This window comes from Diachasmimorpha longicaudata, chromosome 3, assembly GCF_034640455.1.
Source record: "Diachasmimorpha longicaudata isolate KC_UGA_2023 chromosome 3, iyDiaLong2, whole genome shotgun sequence".
Taxonomy (NCBI): Eukaryota; Metazoa; Arthropoda; class Insecta; order Hymenoptera; family Braconidae; genus Diachasmimorpha; species Diachasmimorpha longicaudata.
In genome coordinates this window covers 4,019,952-4,039,484 of record NC_087227.1, presented here as the reverse complement: position 1 = coordinate 4,039,484, position 19,533 = coordinate 4,019,952, and the positions used below count along the sequence as shown (strand labels likewise).

The window sequence follows — 19,533 nt, the reverse complement described above, 5'->3', positions numbered from 1 at the left end:
AGCGCCCCATCGGCCCATCGTTCAAGTGTCCAACACCGCATCAAACTGCCCAGTCTTGATCCTCACGAGCACATACATAACGTCAATTACCCCTGTACCCTAGACAAAATCGGCAAAACCCCAAGGAACTTTGTAATCGCTTGATAAAAAAACGCACACTCCGTTCTTTGAGACAATCCATTGAAATCAGTGAAGCAGTTGTCATCTCCCCAAAGCGAAGTGTCGCACTTTGAGGTTAATTTCTCTTACTGTTTGAGGCTTCGAGACGGTGAAATCGCCGGGCAAGTGGCCCCCAAAGCCCTTAAATTACTGTCGAATACTCAATGATCAGATAAAAACGACAACTGAATAACTCAATTATTATTTTTCCACTGGAATTATTGTGCTGAGGGTAGAATAGATGATAGAGGGTGGGTCCAAGGCGTTAGGACGTGTCAGTGTATTCGGAATTTTGATCCACGATTATTTTTTACTGAATCATGGATACTGATGTCGAATCGTGTTTAAAGGATTGGAATGATCTTGCAACGGATTTCAAGGAGCTGGAGGTGAGATTTTACATTTCTTAAAATTATTGGCGGCCATTCTTTCATATTTTTAGATATTTTTTCGGTCAAATTTATGCCTTGAGACACCATGTGCCTCTCCTACAGCCCCTGAGAAAATAAATTACATAAATATTGGTATTTTTTTATAGCAGTACTTACCATTTAATTCCCACACTTTTGTTTTCATATTGTCAAAATGCTGTTTGGGCTTTTTTAAAAAACTACTAGAAAAAAGGGTTTGGGAGGGAACATCTGCCGAACTTGGCCTTTGGTCACTTGACATCTTTGCCCTGACATCAATTATTAACAAGAGAATGGTAATCTTATGAAATGCACTTAATTAAAAATCAAGCTTTAAAGTTTTTTGATCACTGAATATTTCGTATAATTGTTGTAAAGTTGGTGTATTTTTCAGGATAAAATAGTTCCACAGGTGCAACAAACGTCAAAGACTTTTAGGATTAGAAGTAGTGAAGAAGCATGAATTTGCAAAATCCAAAATACATTATTGATCATTTACATAGTTTTCCACGTACGCTAGTTTTGTTCAGAGTTAAAAGATTCACCTCTTAAAATTTGTAGGAGAAAATGAAGCGAACTGGAACTTTTTCAATCATTAATAGCTCGGCTAGAGTGAAATTTAATGTTTTTTTTATTTTGAGACTGTTTTCAACCATTGAAATGACAAAATGATCATTCGATTTATTCGTGTGATTGATAAAGAGGTTTCATTTCGCTCCACTCTTCTACTAACTTATATTTTTTGTTTGTCTATTCTCTTGCACGAAAATGTTTTAAAAGGTAGAAATCTATCGGGTTCACTTTCCATTTTTTATGATTTTGGTATTGCTTCCTGGCAGGCTCTCAACAGGGAATACGTGGCCAAATTGGAAGAACTGGCCGAGCTTCAGGGGAAGTGCATCAATGGAATTTCCCATCAGAGGTATCGCATGGGAGTCATCTCCAAGTCTCTCAAGCAGTAAGTGTCAATTTGCCATTCTAATTCTGGTGGAAATATCTTTATCGATATTTTGTTGAAAATTAGAGTAAATATTGAGCACCCGAAATGTGTAGTTATTATTTCATTTAGCCGTTCTTCTCTATGAATTGTACACTTTATATCTTGTTCCTGAGTCATTTTAGAAGAAAATATGAAAATTCATTCTTTAGGGGAATTTATTGCTCTGTAAAAATAGCGATTAACATTTTTCCATCAAAATAGTCGTTACTAAAATACTCACACAGTTAATAGATATGTAAATAATAAATTGAATACTTCTCTTTTGTGTTTATTACAAAACATTGCCCTTACCATGATTCTTTTGAAATTCTAAAGGGTTGAATTCAGTCCATGGAACGATGAAAATCGAAACTAAAATGACAATTGATTAATAATAATTCTTTGTGGATATTTTTACAGTGATATATTAAAAAAAATTAAATAGAATATTTCCATCGCACTGATGATTCTGTTTTTGTTTCGTTGAAGAATGCAAGTGAGTGAAGAACGTCACAAATTGAGAAAAGACATGGAGAGAAGAGAGGAGCAATTGCATGAAATGGAACAAACATTACCAAAGGCCAATGGCACGTATTTATCAATTATTCTCGGCTCAGTCAATGTATCAATATTGAACAAAGATGAGAAGTAAGTATTTCCCAACATGTTATTAATCGTTTAAAAAAACACCTATCACAATGACAATAACATCGCAATCATTGGTGTTTGAGAACTGTTGATGATTCAGAATATAATTGTTGTTCTTGCAGGTTCAAGTACAAAGACGAGTACGAGAAGTTTAAGTTGGTACTCTCTGTTATTGGGTTTATCTTGAGCGTCATTAATTTATTTACCAATGTCAGGTAAGTCTTTGTAAATTTATTTTTTGCTTCCGAATAGAAGTTCTGTAATCGTCCTATTTTTGGTCGTTCTATTTTGACAATAAAATATTTTGTCAATATGAAACAATTAAAAAAAAATTTTAATCTCCAACTAATTCTTTAATTGCTAAATTTGTATTTTTTTCTCATTTAGAACCCTTGAATTGAGCTTCATGTTTCTCCTAGTATGGTACTACTGTACATTAACGATACGCGAGAGCATCCTGAAGGTGAACGGTTCCCGAATAAAGGGCTGGTGGCGTTTTCACCATTTTTTGTCGACAGTTGTATCTGGTGTTTTACTCGTGTGGCCTGATACTGACCCCTGGTACGCATTTCGAGGGCAATTTATGTGGTTCAACGTTTATATCAGTAAGTACTCGAATTCCTTCATCTTCAAAATTATTTTGTCTGTCTAACTTTAAAGAAATTCCTGTGCTTTTTTCAAAAATTTTATTATGACTACTTTAGTTATTTGTTCTTAATGATACAGATAATTCCCTTATCTCTCTCAGATTCAGAGATATTTTTAGATGCCAAAAAGTCCTGCTCCACTCAACTGACAACAAAGTCGAATATTAATCATCAACTTCCTTTCAGGTTTCGTTCAATATCTCCAATTCCGCTATCAAAGTGGAGTTCTCTACCGTTTGAAAGCCCTGGGTGAGCGTCACAACATGGACATAACCATCGAAGGGTTTCACTCGTGGATGTGGCGAGGCCTATCATTTCTCCTCCCATTCCTCTTCATAGGTTATTTCTTTCAATTGTACAATGCCTACACGTTATACCGCCTGATGTCTCATCCCGAAGCAACCTGGCACGTGCCAGTGCTCGCAGTGATGTTCTTCATTCTCTTCCTCGGCAACGCCATCACAACAATACTCGTTGTACCCCAGAAATGGCAGGACAGATTCAGGAGTCAATTACCAGATGTTTTTAATTTCAAGAATGATAAAAGAAAGAACTCACTGGTCAAGGAGGAGCTCTCCCAAGACAAAAACTCGATGAAAAAGAGTGATGAGACTACTCAACATCAAGAGAAGAAATTGAATTAATTTATTCATTGGTTATTAGGTAATTTAATGGGATTAAGCGAATGTTTTATTCGTATTCTCTTCATTTTTCTTCTCAGTTTTTCTTGTAATTTTTGGAGATGATTTACAGTGCTTTCCTCGGCATAATATTCGATGTCAATTAATATTGCATAATATAGTAATATATTTTTTTTTATTATGCTGTTGGGTGGAAATAGTTTCGATGGGGAAGTGGTAGAACAAATGAGATAGTTTGTTTTCTAATGATTTTTTTATGAAGATGTTAAGATCTGGGGGGGTGAGTGGGTCTAGGGGGAATGGCAGGGGATTTTTATGGTAGACAATCAATTCTTTTACTGTTTTTAATTCAAATCGATCATGAATAAGGTAAATTTTGTTTTAATAGCGATTGATAAATTGAACAAGTTAATTGTTATTGGTTAATTCTGACCATTTTTATGAATTTGTTATCTAATTGTTATTGATTTGTAAAATGATTCCAATTTAAATCTCGAAAAATCCATTCTTTGGAAGACAATGTTGAAAAATATTTTCTCTTAGAACCATTCATTACCGAGGTAATTTCATCATTATCAGTTAACATTATGAATCTTCTGTCCTAATATTTCTATGTTCGGTTAAAGGAGGTCGAAATAATTATTATTTTTTATTATTTTGGTAAAGAATGGAATTGTCTTGGGGATGAGTGGCTTTAGAGAGAATGATAGGAAAAGTTTTTTGTCATAAATTTTGGACATAAATGAATCGTTTATGAAATATTCGCAAATTAGAGAAACTTGACAAATTAACAACGCTAGTTTTGATTAATTACTTATTTTTATCTCAATAAATGCTGATTTTGAAATTATCAACATTTAAATCGTGAAAACTTGCTTCTTTTCAAGGAATTAATGAGAACTATTTGTCTTCAGGGCCACTCATTTGCGAGATCACTCCATTATTAAAAATTATGAATTTTCTTCCTTGATTTTTTTTCCACGTTAAATGAAGTGGAATAGAAGAAGTAGTTTCTTCTTGCTTCCGAATGGAAGCTTTGTATTTGATCGATTTTTCAATTCTATAATTTTTTTCGAATTACTTTGGTAAAAAATGGAAAGATTTGGGAGCGAGTGGATTTACGGGGTGACCGGCGATTTTCTTTTTTTAGACATTCGTCAATCGTTTGCTGTTCGTTCTCAAATCTATTGTTAACGCGATTATTTCAAAGTAAAATTGGATTAATTATTATCTAATAATTACTATTGAGATTAAAATTTTCTGAATTTCAAATCGCGAAATATTGTTTGGAAAACAATGGTTGGAAATATTTATTCTTAGGATCACTCATTACCAGGAAACATCTTCATTACTAAAAATAACAAATGTTTTTTCTCTTTTTTTCTACACTCTTCTACTTTTAAAAATGTCAGGAAACATTTTTGGTCCGAAATTTAATTATCTGACTAAAAGTATTCTGACATTTTTTCTCTCTTTTCGAAAGTTATCTAGATTATCTTTCAATCGATCATTTAATGTATAAAATCGTGTCATTCAAAACTGATTTTTGGCCATTCCGATATTCGCAAAAATTATAAATACCTATTTTTTAAAACCTAGAAAAAATTGAAAGCTTTTACAAAGAGTCTTGTTAATAATTATTCATAAATAAATAAATAGAGGGAGAAATTAGAAATGGGTAGCTACCAGGACAAATGAAGGCCATTTGGTGACTTAAGTGAGAAAATACTCAAATAAAACCAGCAACATATATGTTTCTTTAAATTCATTTTTAATATGTACGTATGCACAAGTATATCTAATGGATTATGGTCCGAAATTGTAAAATAATACCAAAATGATTCAAGAATGAACTTTAACTTTTATTTATTCGTATGCAGAATCCGCATCAACTGGCTCATAGTAACCAAAGTTTTCACACTCTGGACCCATTTGACAAAAGGCCCTTGTTCTTTCATTTCTCTCTGTTTCTTGTCTGTTTCGATTTACTTACATTATTCTAAACATTTTCATAGTGTTCTGAAAAAAGTTCTTTGCAGTTTCTCGTTGCAGTTTTTCAGTATTTCATGGTTTTAAAATACTGACATGAACTGAAAACAGCTATGGGCATGTTGTGAATTTTTGCGCACACATGTTAAGTAATCCCAATAATACCTTCCTCAGCCCAAATAAATCTCCACAAGACTAACATAAAATTGTAGAGTCTTCACACTGAATCCACATAACAAAAGACCCTTTATTTTTGTTTCTCTCTTTTCCATTGGCTTATCTCATACTCTATGTTCTCTTAACACTTTTCATTAGGTTTACTTACTTATGAGAAAAAACATTAAATGTTTTCTCGATATTTTCAGTATAAAGTAAACTTTGTCAAATGAAAAAATTAAATGGTGGATGGGTTGAAATATTCCAACTCCATGCAACGTTAACATGAATGAAAAGAGGAGATATTCCAAATGTTCCGATATTCCACACATAGGTCATTCATAAAGAATGGATATTAAAAAACATTCTGAAAATCTTTTTTGAATTTTTCAAGCCCAGTTTTAGCAGGGAGCAGTAAACATTGATTAAAAAAAAAAAATTAATGGAAAATTAAATTGTCGTTCAGCTGTTACTTCAAGCGATCCGTGTTCTCAACTGTTCCTCAGAAGAACCGCTGGAAGGAACAGTATGTTTAAACAGGAAATGACAATATTTCTAAACTAAGTTTCCTGTCACGAGTGCTCATCGTTCCATTATAAAAATGGGCTTGAAGAATTCCGAATTGAGAAAAAAGTTAAAAAGTCTTTTTTTATTACCAATAATTATGTGTGAGTATTGAAAAATTTGCCTCCCTCCCCCCATGTTGGGGTTGGTAATTTCTTATGTCCACACTGAGAATAAAAATTTTTTTTAGATAAATATTCATTTACTTCAGACAACGATTTATTTTTTAATAACATTCTTCTTCAGTGAATCCGTTACAATAGCGGTACTCATTAGGTTTTAATCAGGTTAATTAGATTTTTCTAGAACATAATCATATTAGGAATAACCTTGAGTGAACTATTTCAATAATCATGAGCATTAAACAATTCCTCGAAATTCTTCCCTCCACAAAATTGGAAATTTACAGAAGTGAAAAATCATTAACGGATTTCATTATAGTTCTGGGCAGCCTAGCCATACTCAAGAGCAATAGGATTGTCATCATTGAACTCTAATTAATCCTCTGAGAATGACTGCCTCTAAGAAATATAATTTGTGAACAATGAATAGTTCTCTTAAGTAAATGGATAGTTGTCGAAAAGAATTTTTTTCCTCTGCAATTTCTGACTCTATTCACTTATTCCTCAATATTTATTAAAAAGGCTCTTTGGAAATATTCCCTATTTTTTCTAGTTAAAATATATATCTCTGAGGTTTTTGGGAACCCCCTAGTCCCGAAAATCAATTGAAAATTGGGTGACTTTGTAAATGAAAAAAAAAACAAAGGCGTCATTTTTTGAAAAAGTCAAAATATTGATTATTTTTTGCAAAATAGGTTGTTTAGTGTATCAAAAAATCGTGGAATAAATATCAGAAAGCCTAGGAGAACCATAGTAGTTGAGGTAATTTTTAAAGTGCTCGCTTATGCATAAGGTTGAATCGGATATTGATAATCCTAATGTTTCCTCCAAAATGTCGATTTATCGGCAATACAAAAAAGTCAGGAACTATCGCCATTTCATTTAAGCTTATGTCTAAATGATAATTTCAGAAATTATTTACGTTATAATTTTCCTAGGCTGTCGGAGATTCCGTACGTCCTTAGAAACTTTACCACACAGACAAAAGTAATCATAAAATACCATATCAGTAAACACGAAAATTATGATTTTAAACTTGTAAAGTACGATTTTGAATACGTAAATCACGATTTGGAAAAACGTTAATTACGAAGTCCAATCTCGTGATTTACGGTTCTTTTTCCGTAATTTACGAGATCTCAATCACGTAACATCCTTGTTTGATAAGATTGTAAATGTAATCGAAAAAAAAAATTTCTGGCGGTACGAACTCGTTACGTTTCAAATGATTCTGAATCATCTGGACTCACCTTTTCAAGACATTTTTTCAAAAATTTCTCTCTGAATCTTTGATCGATCAGCTGGTTGATTGTGAGATCTCGTAAATTACGGAAGAAGCAGCGTAAACCACGAGGTCATCCTCGTAATTTACGTTCGTACAAATAGTAATTCACGTTTTCAAAATCGCAATTTACGTGTTGAAAAATCTCGTATTTTACGATTAGTTTTTTCTTGGTGAAGGAAGGTAATAACAAGAAACGATAAATTTCTTGATTTTTTTTAACCACTCCTTAACCCTTTTAGTGCCTGGAGCCGTTATATCGGCTCCAGCTGTACTTGCGAAATAGGCACCACTGTTTCGCCCGGCAGTAGAAGGGTTAATAGGATAGATAAAACGAAAAATAAAAATCACCCTGAATTATTCTTTTACCACTTCGCTGATTTTACTGTAGCAAATTTCAATATTCTGTTATTTTTTATCAATTTCTTTCGCTTTTTTGCGAGTTGTTGTGATTGTGAATGGATTGTAATGGAATAAAGCGTGTTGGTAGATCAATGATGAGGTTTTTTTAAGTGTTCAGAGCCCCAAGGGATCGCCCATCAACAAATTTGAGTGATGCTTTTCGCCATCGAGAATGTACGCTTTTGTGAATACTCGATCGTCGGACGATGTCGAGAGTTGAACGTAGTCTTGCTGGATAGCCATAAACATTTCGGATAGAGTTCACTGCCCATAAACCCACTTTGCCCCGACGAAAACATAACGTGTCTAAAAACTATTTCAGAATAACAAATTTTAATATTGATCTTTTTGGAGATTATCCATAGAAAACGAAAAACTTGTAACCAATGAACTGAATCGAAAAATTTTTTAGCTTGCGAATGATTCCATTCTTTCAAGGTAATTATCAACGATTTTGAGATAATCGATTTTTTTCTAAATCAAAAATGTCTATTTCGTCAATTATCGGAATACAGTTGATTCAGGTGTTTTATGAAGGAATAAAGTGGCAGTCCCATTACTGTGTAATAATCGCCGTTGATTTTCTTTATCAGACAGCCTCCTATTCCCTGAATCCCATAGCCACCTGCTTTGTCCCTAAAAAATTGAAAAAAAAATCAGTTGGTTTTTGTAACGAAAAAATGAGGAAAAAACTGTCGTTTACATATTCGTGAGTATTTTAATAACCGGGAAGTGTTGGACTGCACGCGAAACCGAGACTCCTCACGGTTTCGTCTGGAAAATACGCTGCAGGTCAATCTTGATAAGACGAAATATCACATAAAAATATTGTATAAACTCTTCTCAATACTGTTTGAAAGTATCACCGAAAAACGGAATTATGGTATTATACATGCTGGTTATCAAAGATTAACATATTGTATGAAATAACGGAGAAATAGAAACTTCAAAAATTAACATTTTAGTGGGTAAGAGATCCCGATTTGTTCAAGATGATCACCTGCTGATGATGGTGATCATTATATAATGGATCACCTACTCCTCTTTTCGCAATCAGAGATTATGTTATTATGTAAATGAGGCTTCACGGTTTCGATTTACTTAGAAGACTCTCTCAATTAATTATGGGAATTGAATTCTAATTTATATGAAGACAGTCGTTTTTCCCCTATACGAAAGAAGGATTCGTTCCAGAATCATCTACTTTCTTGGGAAAGAAAATCTTCGCAAAAACATATCTCTACTTAAATTAGAATTCAATTCCAATAACTTATTAAAAGCTATTCCTAATTTAAGCGAGAAACTGGAAATCGATCCATACAAGGAGAGAACAACTCTGCTCTGATTTCAAAAGGATGAGTCCTTTATATAATACAGTATTAAATTCTAATAATGAATTTGAAATGATGAGAAAATGCAATCTCTTGAAAAATGTTTGACTGCTCTTACATTTAGTAGCTTCAGGTAAGTCAATTAAATACACCGATGTGAATTCAAAGCCTCCATTGCAACTCAAGTGCATTCTTCTTCCCCTCATTACCAATTACGATCGCCTAACAAGGATAATATTATAATTCCGTTTTTCTGTGATATTTTCATTCCATAAGAAGATTGATTTACAGCGTTGAGCGCTAATTGTTAGTAAACGCGGGCTTTATCGTGACTTTAGTTATGTTTAACGGAAAATCAGGGAAAGGAAAATCGAAACATGCCAAACCCCTTGTTCTATTAATAATAAAAACGTATACAATTAATCAATCCTTGTCTCAATTATTAAGAAAAAGGATTCAATATCTTGCATACTTGATAAAATGGAATGACGATTAGTGGTTGAAAAGTTTCCGTCTCTAACCACTGGAAAATATGAAAAAAAAGAGATATGTGATTAAAATTGAAAGATATTTTGTTCTTTCACTTACATTGGTTCACCGGTCGCTATGTAGGCCCTGATCTGCTCCTCGGAGACGTCTCCGAAGGTGACTTTCGTGCTCTCGAAGAATTTAACTTCTTTATTTCTGGTTTTCAAACAAACCCCTGAAAATACTTCGTGCTCTTTGTTTTTTAAATTATTCAGTATCCTAAATGCATCAGCTTTATCCTTTGGTTTTCCGTAGATCGTCTCACCCATTGTGACGATCGTGTCCGCCCCGATGATTAACTCTGGCGACTTCTGATCATTTTTCAGCCGTTGGAACACCTCTTGGACTTTGTAATAAGCCAGGTCCTGGACGTATTCTCCGTGAGTTTTATACCTCGCTCGATCCAGATTTTCATCGTAAGTTGAAGGAATGCACTCAGCGTTAATTCCCTAAAGAATAATTACCATTATTACATCGGATGGTGTTTTTAAAGACAATTTTATTGAATTTACACAGTCACGATCAGTCGAATAAAGTCAACACCGCCAATGATTCACACTTTTCAAACGAAGTTTTTAATAACTCATTGTTATGATAAAGGCTATTCATTCAAATTTAATTCCAAACATTGTCCTTATGTTGCTATCAACAACTCTTATGAGCGTGAATTTATCTGGAAAACTGATAAAAAATCAATCAAAAGTGCCATAACTTTATGAAGAATTCACCAGTTTGATTGAAATTTCAGTTGACGTGTCGCAGTATTTTCTAAATTTCTCAAAAATAAAAAGCAAAAAATGTAGATGAAAATTGAAACTTTTCATTGAATTTTGATTTCCATTGTGGAAACTCGAAAAAGCGTGAAAAGTTTTTTCCAAGTTCTACAAACCGATTACAACACAAAATTGTAACCATAAATATGCTCATTTTTTTCGCTCAGCGATAACAGTTGTGAGAGATAATTACTTTTTTTAATTGTTCAGTGTATTCCTTATCAAGTTTAAATACTTTTCGATCATCACATTTTTCTGTTCTGTCAATTCAAATACTGATAGTTTAATTTTCCTGTAATTTCCGAGATTTTGATGCAATACCACCTGTTTAACTCACCAAATTTTTAATTATCTCATGCCGTCTCGGTGATCCGCTTGCTAAAACCACTCTAGTGGTCAACGCCTGCACCGTTGGCTCCAACATCCCGGATTAAATACTGCAAAATTTATTACATTCTTTTGATCAATAAATTTATCGTACCAAAATCCACGAAAATCCCAAAAAATCAGTTTTAAACTAAAGAATTCCCGTGATTGCCTCAGAATTTGTTAAAAAATGAAAAACATCAACGAACTTTCATAATGTTAATTAATAGTGTATTAAATTGTATATTTTATTATTGTTCAGAATTAATTGAATTGAAAACTACATAATTCCTAGAAAAGCGTAGTGAAAATCATAAAGTCTTAAAAAAAGCAATCAACAATTCGGCAATTAATAATCAAATGTAATATTTACTAAATCTGTCGTCTTTGTTTTCATCGCCACAAAGTGACTGATAACCTCGAAACGTTTAGAAAGACCTTTACAAATGCTTAAAAATCAGGAAAAAATATTGAAAAATACATGGAAAGACAGTTGAATACCTCAATCAACGATACGTAATTTCCAAAAATAAAAAAAAAATTTCACGACAACAAAAGGCGGTTATTTGACCCAAATAAGAGTTTATGGGAACATTGCCAACGTTTATGGAGAAGCAACCCAAATTACTTAGTCAACAAGAACCCTAATTAGAAAAGTTAATCTATGTACTCGATTGTACATCGTTAGTATCCAATTGTACAGTCAACTATAATGTTTGTACATGAACTAATTAGCGGGGACTTGGTTGTAAATTTTCAACGTGATGCCGGTCGACAACGCTGACGGGTGACTTGATGGCTACTCGATGGTTAGTCGATTGGCCATCGACTTGAAATTATTTTAATCGATATATAACCTCAAACTGCCATTACAGATTACAACAAAAATAATTATTTGGTAATGACCCAACCCAATTACCGCACTTCGTTGATTGTATCCGTCGGCTGGTAATTATGTTTGATTATAACAAAACCATTATTTCAACAGTTTATTCATGTTCAGGATTTAGTATCACGTGATCCTCTCCAACCGGGTCTTAATAAGTAAATGTATCCAATCAAGTAAATAAAAATCTTTTCCGAATTAGGGAGTGTACAAACGAAATCGTTAGCTGTACAATCATGTACTAACGATCTCCAATTAGATACATAACGTTATTTGTCTAATAAATCCACTTGTCTATTAAGTACTTTACGATCTAACGTAGCTAAAATCTTTCAGACTTATTCATTATGAGAAGTCGCCGCAATCTCAATTGCAACTGACACATTATTATTTTTACGAGACTGATCACCGTATTTGAATTTCCCGCGTCGAACATGGCCATATTCCGATTACATATTGACCAATGAGGGGAAAGTTTGACACATGAAGTTAGCCCATGGCTTATGTGGCTAACTTAACTTATATTCTTGAGGTTTCTTGGGTAGAATTATTATAACTATTATGCCAGCCCGGCAGTGATGCCAGATGGGGGCAAAAATCCCACGCGTGGGAGTTTCATGCGCAACTCCCTCGCGCACCTACCGCTACGGGGTATGCCAAATCCCATGCGTGGGACTTTCATGCGCAGCTCCCTCGCGCAACTACTGCTACTGGGCATGCGCGCGACCACAGGCTCAAATCAAAGGTGGCGGATTTAATCATTTCTATTCGCTATTTCTAATAATTTCTATAAGTATAATACAATAAGAATCTAATCTACATCATGTAGAATCTAGGTACTACATTAATTGATTTTAACAAAAACAAATACAGTACTTTCTTTATTTGATATTTGTCTTTTTTTGAGGCTTACCAGGGCAACATAGATATATATACACACATATATATATGTACTTGCATTCTTCCGCTTTTCGATGCTCTTTTCATTTCTCGATTGTGACAGATGTCAAACCCAGGAAACGCAATAAGCTTGGTACTGATTGCCTCAAGTCGATTTGTCAGATACGGTCCTCTAATCAGTGTCACAAAGTCGATTGCACTACTTTTCAAGTACATCAGGATCATCTCGATTTACATAATTCAAATAATTTGTATCCCAAACAATATTCCTAAAGTGAGAAAAGTATTTTTAGTTTAGTAGAAAGGATAATTTCAAGTATTTTCGCCTATTAAAAAGTCAACTCTTTCAAACTATTATAATCATCATCTGCTCATTAAACTCAGGTTCTCTCGAGGATTCTATACAACATGAAAAACCATTCAATTAATCTATTTTTTCAGAACCAAACGGCCCTTTTTAGGGCCCCCAAATGATAAACGTGGAAAACTCAATAAAGTTTTGTTAATAATATCCTGATCTTTTTTTAAAATGATTGCGTAATATTAATTCTATTTTTCGTTTGTGACGAAAAAAAATTATATATTCCCAAAATTGACGCTCTTGGCCCGTGACCCACCCCCTTGTGACCCTCGGGACGCTTGACCCATACCCAAGTGATCCTCGCATTCCTTGACTTTTCCATAAAATTCCCTCCTAACATTTCATCCATCCCCCCTTACCCTCATAACCCATCAAACATTACTTGATAGAATTCAAGTGTTTAAACGTGGCGCCAAGCAACCTGCGCCCTAGCTAGAGCGCAGTGGTACGCGGAGTGGGGCAGTGGGAGACGTGTGGGTCCCGCATCTGGCATCACTGCAGCCCGGTGATTATTCAAGTTATTCTCCAGGTGACATATATCGCTACTCATGGGCCACTCAACCATTACCTTTACATCTTCGATTGCCAGCAACAGAAAAATAACTGACACAGATTGGTCAGGAACTCGTCACGCGCTGAATTAATCAATATTCCGTGTTTTTTTTGGATTTGAGGAATTGATAATCAGTACGAGTGTCATGGAGAACGTTCTGGATGAGATTGTCTCTTCGGAGGACCTCAAAGTGAGTCCCTCATTAGCGAATAATCCATAAAATCATCAATAATTAATTAGATATTTTTCAATGGCTATAGCTGGCTTCTTGGTGATTTCGACAAATTCTTAATAGGGGAGAGTTTTTTTTGGTTAGTTCATTTGCCTCCTTTTACAAGTCATTTTCATTGCTTCATGGAGTAATAAAAGATGAGTCAAGGTGTTTTTGCGTTGGAGATCATTCTCAAGTTATTGGTATTGGAATTTTGAGATGGTCAGGAACATGTATTTGGAGACATTTTGGGTGTGGACAGGGTGGAGAGTTGATCATTGTCTTGACAGGTAGCTGGACAATTTTTGGACTAGGTTTTTCATACAGATGTATCCATTCTGCCATGGCTATACTAAAATAGTAGTTGGAGAAACATTTTCAAGACAAAAAAAAGTTTTGTTCCATATCGAATTGATAACAGGCTACAGATGGGTTGATAACAGTGGTTACCATTTTTTAATAAGTTCCTGGAATTTTTGGTAATTAATTATTGGATTATGGATAGGGACTTTCTCAATGATATAAAACCGATTTAACTATTAACTTTCATTCTTTATTATCACACGCAGAAGGTATATCCTTCTCGTATGATGTCGCCAGATCAGCTGACTTCGTGACCAAAGATTTGACACTTTAGACCCATTTGACAAAAGACCCTGGTTTATTCATTCCTTGCTTTTTCTTCTCTGATTCTCTTCATTAAAACCATTCTAAACATTTCGGTACTGTTGGCAGAAAAACTAAAAAAAATTATAACATACTGAGATGGACTGAAAACAGCTGTAGACAGATGATTCATTTTTGTTCACACATATAAAACACTCTCAATATTAATCGATCGGAAATTTCTTCTCGATAAACACAGAGAAATATTTATCAAAAATGCTCGAAATTGCATTTCATTGATCGATTACGGAATAAACCACAGAATTGCACGTGACAGGGTTCAGCGAAAAATGAGCAGTTTGGTTTGCAATCGGGTGTTCCAATCGATGTGTACAGCTTGGCAAAAAAATTTCACTCACGTATTATATTATTATATTATTGGTTTCCGGATGAATATCAAGTTCTATTTTAGCATTCTAGCGAAGTTTCGCATACATTGCAGTTTCCATCTTCAGAGTTATGAGCCCCAAGTCTGAGGGTAGTCCTTATATACCCTCAGAGGTGACGGTGAAGGGGGGGGGGGGGGGGGTTACTTAGCCAATCGGGTTTTTTGATTCATCAATTGATTAATTGAAAAACCGTCAGGACCGTGTCCCAGATAGGGTTCACTTGATATCTTCTATTCCTGTTGAAGTTGTTAAAATTTTGATGGAGCTCGAGGCCCCTCGATATTTTCTTTCAAAATATCCTTTAGATTCGGTCAAGGTCCTCGCCTGATCATACTGAATGGTATGTCCAATCTCCATCCGGTGTTCAACAAGAGCAGACGATTCAAAGTGAGCATATTTGAGCGCCGTTGGTGTCTTTTGATCTTTGTTTTGGTTTCTTCAATGTACACTTTCCCGTATGAGCAGAGGATCTCGTACGCTCTTGATGTCCTTAGAGGTGGTCTCGGATTCAATATTGCCCCTTCTTTACGTGGAGAAGTGTTTCTACGATGTGGGGAATATTTATTGAATATTTTGGGGTTTATTGAATACAGATGATGGAATTCAATAACCATAACTGGCATTTTCCTAATGATTTCTCTGACTTTTTGGAACCGAAGATATTTTTTAGTCGATAAGTAACACATTTTTAATTTTTTGGCAATCGAAAAAAAAATTGAATTACTATTTTTTTATTTATTTAATAAAATTTCTGAATGAAAGCTAGTCAGAATCTTTGGAGGAAAGCTCAATTATTAGTGAGGAATTTAATACAAATTACTGAGTACTCAGTAAATTTCTTACTGATAGCAATTTTTCATTTCATTTTCACACATCTTAGGCGGAGAATGGGAAAGTTTCTAAATTCCAATGGTATGCAATCAAGTTATTAAGTATTACCTAAAATATCATGAAAATCTGAGGTTGCCACATAATTTACACTGATCATTGAGAGTTTTCAGTTGTAAAAAATCGGCTGTCGGTTTAACACTAGTGGTTGAAATGACCTTTCAAGTGAATATGAGAAGCATCACATCAGGTGTTGAGTCGCTTCTCAAACTTTTCTTTGACATTATTTTTACGGAAAAGAAATGTGAAACTTACCAGACTATGTCGTTTTTCAGACACAAATTTGGGAAGAACTTTCGACTAAATATTTCGATTGTCTAATGAATTTCTATAGTTTCTTGAAGTGACAAAAATCATTGTGATTTAGAAATTCGAGAGGACCTACAGCGAGCACTTGAGGTCATCTTCAGTGACCCAAAAGGTTCAATTTGAGTATGCCTGGTGTTTAGTGAGGAGCAGATATCCAGGAGACATCAGAAAAGGAATCGTACTGCTCGAGGATTTATTCAGCAATTACAGAGACAGTGAAAAGAAGGATTGCCTGTATTATTTAGCCACTGGGAACGCTCGAATCGGAGTAAGAACCTGTCTGTTTATTAAATATAACACAGATCGACAAAATTTTAATTTTGCTTTCTCTAAAAGTGAAACAAATCGCGTTATACATATTCTGATCAGCAGTGCTATCCCTCTGAATTTAAAGTAGCTCTACCATTTTAATAAATTCAAAGATTATCGAAAAGTACTCAAACTTTATTAGTGAACTCATAACAGTTAATAGGACTTCATTCGTTCTCGTTGATGATGCGTTATTAACTATCTCATTATTTCAGGAATACAGTAAAGCCTTGGACTATGTCAGGGCATTCCTTCAGGTAGAACCTGGGAATCAACATGTACAACATTTGGAGGATTTGATTAAAAAAAAAATGGAAAAAGGTATGTGCTCTCATGTAAATATCATTCAACATTTTCTTTACTAAGTCACTGACGCGAGGAACATTTCCGTGGGGAACGGAAATCATTTACTTTTATAGCCCTCCCCTCTTGCCTCTCGACCAAATCAGGCATTATCAGCTTTTCGTTTATTGCAATTATTTCAACATATAAATTGAAAAGTCCAGGTTCCACATTTTTACTTTTTACTTTTTTGCAGCATATTTTTATTATTTTTGGGCACCTCCTGCAGATAAAATAGCAAAACAAAAACTGTCTATTCATAATAGTTGATTAAAAATTAACCAATCGATTTTTAGGGAAAACACGTCCTAAACAGTTTCGTCCTCTTACAATCACTCTCCTGGGTGGAATTAAAGACGAGATAAATTGAAAACGTCAATTTAATTTTATTATGTAGTATATTTTCTGAGATGGAACATTCAGAGAGAGTTCAGAGACTTTGAGTTTATCCAAACTGTATCAAATCCCTTCCAGTTTTACGTTTGATTTCAATAAATTATGAGACAAAACAAAAAATCAATAAAGAAGACAATTGAAGTAACACCGAATTAAGTTCTTGCGGTCTGCTTAAGGGGTTACATGGGTTTCACGGTTTCAAAAAATCGATTTTTTTTTGTCTTATTAAATTCTATAACATCTCTAGAATATTGTCCTAAATTTTCAAGTTGATCCGAGTAATAGTTTCGGAGATACAGCCCTGAAAAGACGGACGCCCGAGGTCAGGTAATTCAAAGTGTCTAGAGCCGTTTAAAGTGTCTAGAGCCCAGATAAGCCAGGGTTCGTCATCGACAGGAGCAAAAGGATGCCCTGGACATTGCAGCTCCAGCAGGTTCTCTAATTTATGGCCCAGGAATCGACGATTCAATGTAAGTTGAAAAAAGGATTTTTTTTCCCACTTTTATTGTCTCCAAAACTTTAAACGCGTTTTTCTCAAAACTATATTTTCAAAGTCGGTTGTTAAGATTTCTCGCGAACTACTCAACCGATCTTAATGAAATTTTACACAAGTCTTCGAGATATCATTTACAAGGTCTTGAACGAAGGATTTTTTTTTTTAATTACAACTATTTAAAAATAAAAAAATTTCGAGAAATTTTCATCAAAATTTGCATTTTTTTATAAAAATGTCTGCCAAAAATCGAATTTTCATTTTTTTTTTTCCTTCGTCCAATACCTAGTTTGTTGTCTTTACTAAAACACGAATTTTTTCCTTTCATTTCAGATAATCCTGAAAGAAGTTCTGCTGACAACGCGGAGGCACCTTTTTTCCGAGGGACTGCCGGAAATGGCGTCGTAATGGCCGCCATCTTGATATTTTTTTTTGAAAATTTCACAAAATGTTCATTAAATATGTATCTTTTAAATAATAAAAAGTTTCATCTAAATATTTCATTTTTTATATGCAAAAAAAATGATTGAAAAAAGGCCGTTTTTTGCCCGAGGAAACCCATGTAACCCCTTAAGTTATCAATTCTTAATAATACAATATAATTATAAATCTTGCCTGTTTTCTATGTTTTCAGAAGGACTAGTAGGTACGGTAGCTCTAGTAATTGTGGTTATTGCAAGCTTCTTCGGCCTATGGATTATAGTGGACAAAAGCTCCAGATCTTAGCCAATGAATTCTTCGCAATTCTGAATGACGATGCTTGTACCTGTACCAAAAACTACTATAAAGAAAATTCGAATACCATCGAAGGTCCTCAAGAATCATCTCCGGAGATGTTGAAGTAATCACACAATTGAAGAAATCATTAGTGAAGTTTTAAGCTGCAGAAGAGGGACTAGATTTTATCTATCTTACTTTGGTAATATCTCCAAAGCTTTCAAACGAATGCCAAAAGATTTTTTTTTAGACAATTAAGTCCCGGAAAACTATCTTGTGACATTTCTTTCTAAATCGAATCATTATCGACATAATTACGTGATTAACAAATGTGGTGTTGAGTCGATGAGTGGCAGGACCGTTTTGTTAACTAGGTAATTATTTTCCTCATAAGTGATTTAAGAACAAAATTTATGAGAACTTTTTTTGTGAACAACTGATTTGTTAGCAAAAAACTTCTGCGGTGTTTCCTCTTGAAAATCTTCCCTTAGAAGCTATCCCAAAAATACTTAGGATACTCTCATCTGAAGCTTATCACTTGACTATAACATCAGAAAATTCATTGAAAAAATGGGGTTTTAAGTATTGGAGACATTCCAAACGCCACGAAAAATGAAAAAATTCTCTCGTCTTCTTATTTTTCCGTTTTGTACAGCTTTCTTAAGTTATTTGAACGATTATTTTAAAAAATCAAAAAAGAAATATAAAATGGATTAACTAACATATAATAAAAAGAGGGGGATTAACTATGTGCTTGATTGATATACCGCAGCATTGATGTACTTGAAATTTTTCTATAAACACCAAAATGAAATCCCAATTCTCTTCATTAATAATTTTTCCGTTGATTGAAATGAATGAAAAATTTAATATTCCGTTGAAACATTGCAAAGATTTCCAGAACCATTGTACTAAACATGAATTTGTTGTTTTTTCGAGATTGGAAATGTTAATCATACGATTTTTTATTTGTTCTAATGATTTTTGTAACTTGACGAAAATAAAATGTTTCAAGTTTCAATACATTCACTATATAAGAACTTCCTATTGGTGTTATTGTTAGTAATTTTGGATTCGAATAATGAACGATTGAAAATTCTGTTCAAATTGGAAGAA

General features: G+C 34.0%; 2 protein-coding genes across 10 annotated transcripts; one reads left to right on the top strand and one right to left on the bottom strand.

The window, feature by feature from the left end:
- Nucleotides 1–17: 17 nt before the first annotated feature.
- Nucleotides 18–19,440, top strand: LOC135160567 (transmembrane protein 120 homolog). Of its 5 annotated transcripts, none has more exons than XM_064117241.1 (9): nucleotides 18–548; nucleotides 777–865; nucleotides 964–1,080; nucleotides 1,409–1,527; nucleotides 2,038–2,196; nucleotides 2,319–2,411; nucleotides 2,584–2,801; nucleotides 3,030–13,887; nucleotides 18,335–19,440. In XM_064117241.1, exons 4-8 carry the CDS (start codon nucleotides 1,499–1,501, stop codon nucleotides 3,485–3,487), a joined length of 957 nt encoding a protein of 318 aa, XP_063973311.1. In that variant the 5' UTR covers nucleotides 18–548; nucleotides 777–865; nucleotides 964–1,080; nucleotides 1,409–1,498; the 3' UTR covers nucleotides 3,488–13,887; nucleotides 18,335–19,440. The 5 variants fall into 5 exon arrangements, with proteins under 5 accessions (XP_063973311.1, XP_063973312.1, XP_063973309.1 ...); XM_064117242.1 differs by having other exon boundaries at nucleotides 948–1,080; XM_064117239.1 differs by lacking the exons at nucleotides 777–865; nucleotides 964–1,080 and having other exon boundaries at nucleotides 3,030–12,628; nucleotides 13,534–13,887.
- LOC135160568 (probable bifunctional dTTP/UTP pyrophosphatase/methyltransferase protein) lies at nucleotides 6,391–14,922 on the bottom strand. Of its 5 annotated transcripts, none has more exons than XM_064117247.1 (5): nucleotides 14,670–14,922; nucleotides 10,969–11,068; nucleotides 9,919–10,307; nucleotides 8,560–8,635; nucleotides 6,391–8,312 (listed from the first exon to the last, which is right to left on the bottom strand). In XM_064117247.1, the coding sequence occupies exons 2-5, from the start codon at nucleotides 11,053–11,055 to the stop codon at nucleotides 8,106–8,108; spliced, it is 759 nt and encodes a 252-aa protein (XP_063973317.1). In that variant the 5' UTR covers nucleotides 11,056–11,068; nucleotides 14,670–14,922; the 3' UTR covers nucleotides 6,391–8,105. The 5 variants fall into 5 exon arrangements, with proteins under 5 accessions (XP_063973317.1, XP_063973316.1, XP_063973313.1 ...); XM_064117246.1 differs by lacking the exon at nucleotides 14,670–14,922 and adding an exon at nucleotides 11,917–12,015; XM_064117243.1 differs by lacking the exon at nucleotides 14,670–14,922 and adding an exon at nucleotides 11,499–11,638.
- Nucleotides 19,441–19,533: the final 93 nt, after the last annotated feature.